Raw genomic sequence first — 5,771 nt, 5'->3', positions numbered from 1 at the left:
GGATTCAAACTGCCGATCTTTTGGTTAGCAGCCACAGCTCTTAACCACTGCACCACCAGGGCGCCTTAGTAAATTCTTTCTTGCTTAAACCAATTAGAATGGATTGTGTTGTCTGCAAATAAGTATACTGACCATGGATCCCTATTTGACATCTGAGTTACATTTTTGGTAGCTTCAAGGTATATCACCAAGTATTTCAGATCATTTATTGTTACTCAAACTAGGATAAATTTATGTGTCTACCATGACAATAAAACTACTAGGTATACAGTGCCAGGGCATACAGATAGACTTGGCATAAGGTATGATGGTCCTTAGATACCTCCTCTAAGTTCTGGGTGAGGTACGAAAAGTTATCTAAAGTTTTCATTATAGCCTTTGTAGAGATGAGCCACTAGAAATTAGATCTTTCCAGTGGAGAACCAGGAATACATTTTGTGATGTGAACGTATTTGAATGAGTATATTCCAATAAATTACTCATGAAGCTTCAAGCTGGAAAATGGTGTTAACCCAGTAGAACCACAATTTCTTAAGAAATTGGTGGCTTTCCTGGAAAGACAAGAGGTCTGTGGCAGACATTAGGCTTCACTTGATGAGACAGAGTTTACTGAAGACTAGACTATTGCTGCTGTAGGACCAACTACCAAGCAGACCCTAAAACTGATGCAGAAGGGAACATGTTACCAGAAACAAGAGACATTTACAGTGCCAATGACTGAAGATACACCATGGTGTGGCTTTGAGGAAGACAAGTAACGGAGATTAGGAGAAAGTTTGCAATGTCTTGTGTTAGAAACCATATCTGGGTTTAATACTGCAATTTGCTCCTTCTCTATGAAGTCGTGTCTCTCAGATTTCTCACAAGTATTTGGTAATGCTAACAATCAGAGAGACTTGTATGTTAGGTTTCTGACTACACAAAAGCCAAAAGGAAGGGAAGGCTTCTATACATGTGTTGAGATTAGAGAAATTTATCCAGTGAATAACCAAAAGTGACAAGGGGATGGCTGGCTAGAGGATGGCATTGTAGGAGAATCTATAATGAAGTTTTACTGAAGAGTCCTGGACTTCACCATGTAGCCCTTCAAATTATTGTTCTTGGTGAAGCTATTTGAGGAGAATAAAGAATATGGTGGCAATATTTGTCAAGTAGATCAAAATGACTGGGTTGGAGTGGTAGATATCAGTTCAGGTTTAGGGATTGGTAAGTAAAGTAGTTATGGTGAGCCCCTAATATTAGGCTTCTACAAAGCAAGGTTCTGGGTGGAGGGAAAAACAGCTCACCAACTCTAGCCACAGAGGAATCCTTAGACCAAATCTGTAAATATTGTCATACACACTGCCAACTAATTAATATTTTGGTACATGAGGGGGTGATGCAGAGAGTTGTTGCATACACAACAAATATTACCACTCATCACTTGATACCTAGCAAATCCTGAAGAAGGCACAGGAAGGGGACTATGAAGATGTAGGGTTCAAAAATTACTGAACACAGAGGGTGGATTTGATCATACTAGGCTATGAAAGTGAGGTTCAGACAAAGTCTAATGCAATTAATATCTGAGTTACATAAAGATGAACATTTCAAGAAATGTTGGACCAGAATATTCAGTGACAAGGGTGCCATTCGTCAGTGGTGTATGGGGGTGGGGGTCAGTTTTGGGCAGAAATTCAAATGATCCCTCTCAGGCTCTGTGAGTCTGTAATACCATGTATTAGTCAAGCCTCAGCAGGGATTCATCTGAGGTTCTTCCTCTTCTCAGTCATTGTGACTTCACCACCTCCCAAGCCACAAGCAGAGCAAACTCAACAGAGCCATCATTATGAGCCATGTATGGAGATGTAATTAACAAATTCCCAGAACATTCAAAACAAGCACTTCTCTGTCTCTCTGTTCACCCGGTCTTCATGAATCTGATTAGTAAACTCTTCCTTGGCCTTTTCCAACTACTTTGAAATTTACTCTCTCCGGAAGAGAACAATCTCTTCTTCAGATTCTGTCATGGATTGAATTGTGTTCCCCAAAAATATGTGTATCAATTTGGTTAGACCATGATTCCCAGAATTGTGTGGTTGTTCTCCATTTTGTGATTGATGTAATTTTCCTATGTGTTGTAAATCCTAATCTCTGCCTGAAGTTAATGAAGCAGGATTGGGTTATGTTGAAGAGGATTAGGGTGGGATGTAACACCCTTTCTCAGATCACATCCCTTATCCAATGTAAAGGGAGTTTCCCTTGGGTGTGGCCTGCATCACCCTTTAGCTTACAAGAGATAAAAGGAGAGAGGAAGGAGCAGAGAGTTGGGGACCTAGTACCACCAAAAAAGCAAAGCCGGGAGCAGACCACATCCTTTGGACCTGAGACCCCTGTGCAGAGAAGCTCCTAGTCCAGACTTTTTATGGCAAGCGTGTGCAAAATAAGTCAAAATATTTTAAGCAGGCAATCCCACCAAATGTATATTCATTAAACTGTAAATCGTATGCTTTAAATAGCAAATTGTACATTTTAAAGCATACACCAAATAATAAAATCTTTAGAAGGATGAGATAAAGATGACTTAAACAATTTTTTAATATCTCGCAGTTCCTGATGGCTTCCTATACCATTAACTAATACCTTGAGGCTCAATATGCATTTAGACCCAGAGTTCTTGGGATGGTTAATGTTATCTCTCAACTTAGCTGGGTTATGATTCTCAGTGGTTTGGCAGACACTATGTTATCACCTTCCATTTTGTGATCTGATGTGTGCAGCCAATCAGTTGAAAGGGGAGTTTCCTTGGGAGTGGGGCCTGTCTCCAGTATATAAACAGCTATTCTGTCAAAGTTCACTCTTTCTAGTCCCTGCATTCTTCTCATTCCCTGACCTCTGGTTTTTGGTATATAGGCCTTCAGAAGTCTCTGGCCTGCCTCCTGATGTGAAGATTTTGGATTCATCAGCCCCTGCAACAACATGAGCCAGTAGAGGAACTCAGCCTTTCATCTGACCCACGTATTTCTGACTTGTCATGTACCACAATTATGTGAGCCGTTTCCTTAAAGTAAATTTCTCTCAATAAATATTTGTATATGCTTCACTGGCTTTGCTCATCCAGAGAACTAAGACCGTTCTCATTAACAACACTGGAGGCATCTCCATATTTCATACAGTCTTCTTCAACGTTTTGGATTTTTGGCATGTTTCTTGTCTGATTTAACTGGACCATCTGTTTTACTTCATTATGTGCTGATGAAGAGCTTGTATCAGCTGTGGGAGAAGATGTCTTTTTCTTCTTTGTTTGCATGATATATGCTGTCTTCCATTTATGACTGCTGGGAAGAAATATCTGAAACAACTCAACCACTATAGGTGAGTGTTAGTTCAGTGGTATCTACTCCCACTAGGCAGCAGGCAGATGAAATTGAGCCAGCGAGCGAGACTGCCTCCTAATCTTCTCTTGAGGCTGTTCACATATGCACAACTGTCTGACACAGACCAGGTCAGGGTGCAGGGGAAAATCTGAATATTAAAAATCAGGAAGGGTTTCTTTCTTCCTTACTGTAACTAAAAATATAAATAAACATCCTTCTATTTTTTCTTGTACCACAATGAATCGTCACACATTAACCCACTCTGCGACCACTACTTTGTGCAGAAAGATAACTTTTATTATTAGTTTTATGTTATCTTAAAATGCATGGAAAAACATACCCAGAAGAAGTATACAAGAATATTTATGGCACTTACATTTGGATATGTGATTACAAGTCATTTTTATTCCCCTGTATAATTTTTTGTGTTTTCTAAATTTTATATAATCAGCATGGATTATTTTTATCATCAGAAAAATAATTCATCTTTTTTTAAATTTATATTCCTTGGAGCCTATCAGCATGTTTCATGCTTTTTTTATATACTAGTCTGGATTTACATCTAGTGCAGTGGGAGATTTGAGGAGGGGAGAGTGGTTTGGGCGGGGTTAGGAGGCGAGGCCTGGGAGGAGCTGCAATGTTATTGTGTTTCAGGCAGTATGGACTCCTTACTCACCAGATGGTACTTCACCCAGATCCTGATGCTCAAATTCAGCCTCATTCTTGGTGAGTAGTGTAAGAGGTGGGGCTGCTCCAGGTGAGCCTGGCAGGAGGTAGAGGTGTTGGGCGTGAGGGAGACAGGCAGGCAGCTGTGGTATCAACATCCATGGTAGAAATATCCTGATTCCTCAAGCGTCTTTGTGAGTGAGGGTGGGTGAGAAAGAGGAACAGGGTGTTTCTGGGAGGACTTCAGGTTATCAGCCCTCAGCATAGGACAATTACCAACACATCCCTCTTTCACAAGACAGCCTTTTCTCCTGCTTGCGCGGCTGCTGCAGCTGTGAGCAACCTGAGAGCTGTGTAGCGGCCTCCAGTTTCCTGTGGCTCTGCCAGAGACAATCTGAGGCTGTTCCTCCATCTCCTGCTCACCCCCATCCTTCTTCCTTCCACTATTAGCCGGCTGAGGAGGGGCATGTGTGGTGAGAGAAGGACCAGGGCCAGTGGCATCACTAGAGTTGGTGACACCCAGTGCGGTAACTCATGGTGTCACCCCCTTCCCCCATGGACCTCCTCCTGCTCCAGACCATACAGGATCCATAGTAAAGTTTAATATCAATTTTAAATATAGAATAGTATGTAATAAATATAGTTGTACATTGCTTAAATATAATATTTCTTAGATTATATGAATCCTAACAACAAATTGTTTTATAAAATCTTTCTACATTGAATTATAACATCACGTAACTGAGCTGAAGCTGTTTTTCTTTCCCTTTAATTACTACTTCATTCTCAAAAAAATCTATTGACATAGCTTCACAAATACTACTTGTCACAATATTATACCTCAAACACCAGAAACTTTGACAAGATCAGCTACTATAAAAACACCGGCAGGAACAAAAATAACAGCATGTTCTTTTAGTGTGTGCAGACCAAATCACATGTTTAGAGGGTCATTGTAATGGGTAATAATGACAACTCTGACAGAGTGCATTAGAAGGTTCAAAAAGCAAATTAGCATAGAATTTTAGCCTTGTAGGTATAGTAATATATATAACTGGGCTTATGAAAAATGTTTTTGTTGTTATAACTAACTACAGGGATATTTTAATAAAAAAATAATAATTTTCTGCTGAAACAATGCACAAAAATTTTATAGACAGTCATTTCGGTGTCACCCCTTCCGACAGTGTCAACTAGTGCAGACTGCATCCCCCCCACACACAACCCTAGCAACGTCACTGGCCTTAGGTGAACTGTAGAACCATCCACAGAGGTGGAGAAGGAAGGGGAAGCAGGACTCTCCTCTCTCATCTGCTGGTGACCTTCATGTGTGGTTACAAGCTGCTTCCAAGTGTACAATGATAGTAGTGATCATTGGGGGGATGTATAACAGTGGATTCTGCTTGGTGTGAACCGGGCTCCGGTTCTGTGTCCTGGCCCTCTGCCTGGTCCACAAAACCTCGTTATGATCAAAAGAGGGACTGAGCTCTGCCCTCAGACCCACTGGTCCTCAATTCTGGTTCTGCCACTTACTAGCCATCAAATCTTGGGCAAATTGTGTATACCCTGGGGCGCAGACCTCACTGACCCTTGTTTCTCTCCCATAAAATGGATATAATAACACCTAACCTGAGGTGTTATTTGGGAGAGTAAATGAAATGGAGCCCATTCTTACCAGTGTTTGGCACAGGGACACAAATTACTTTTTTATGCAGTAATATGTTACTTAACTATTTTGATGAAAAATTT

General features: G+C 40.7%; 1 protein-coding gene across 5 annotated transcripts in view; it reads left to right on the top strand.

Annotated features, from left to right (window-relative positions):
* The first annotated feature begins 3,960 nt into the window (after positions 1-3,960).
* Positions 3,961-5,771, top strand: part of LOC111819247 (SLAM family member 9-like) — a 36,507-nt gene continuing 34,696 nt past the window's right edge. For all 5 annotated transcript variants that reach the window (XM_023725594.1, XM_023725598.1, XM_023725596.1 and 2 more), the window contains exon 1: positions 3,961-4,082. In XM_023725594.1, coding sequence (XP_023581362.1) covers positions 4,016-4,082 — 67 coding nt within the window. In that variant the 5' untranslated portion in view covers positions 3,961-4,015. The remainder of the gene's footprint in view (positions 4,083-5,771) is intronic.

The sequence above is a fragment of the Trichechus manatus genome, unplaced genomic scaffold (genome assembly GCF_000243295.1).
Source record: "Trichechus manatus latirostris isolate Lorelei unplaced genomic scaffold, TriManLat1.0 scaffold00333, whole genome shotgun sequence".
NCBI classification, from domain to species: Eukaryota; Metazoa; Chordata; class Mammalia; order Sirenia; family Trichechidae; genus Trichechus; species Trichechus manatus.
The sequence above is the reverse complement of the archived record's forward strand: the minus strand, read 5'-3'. Positions and strand labels throughout refer to the sequence as shown.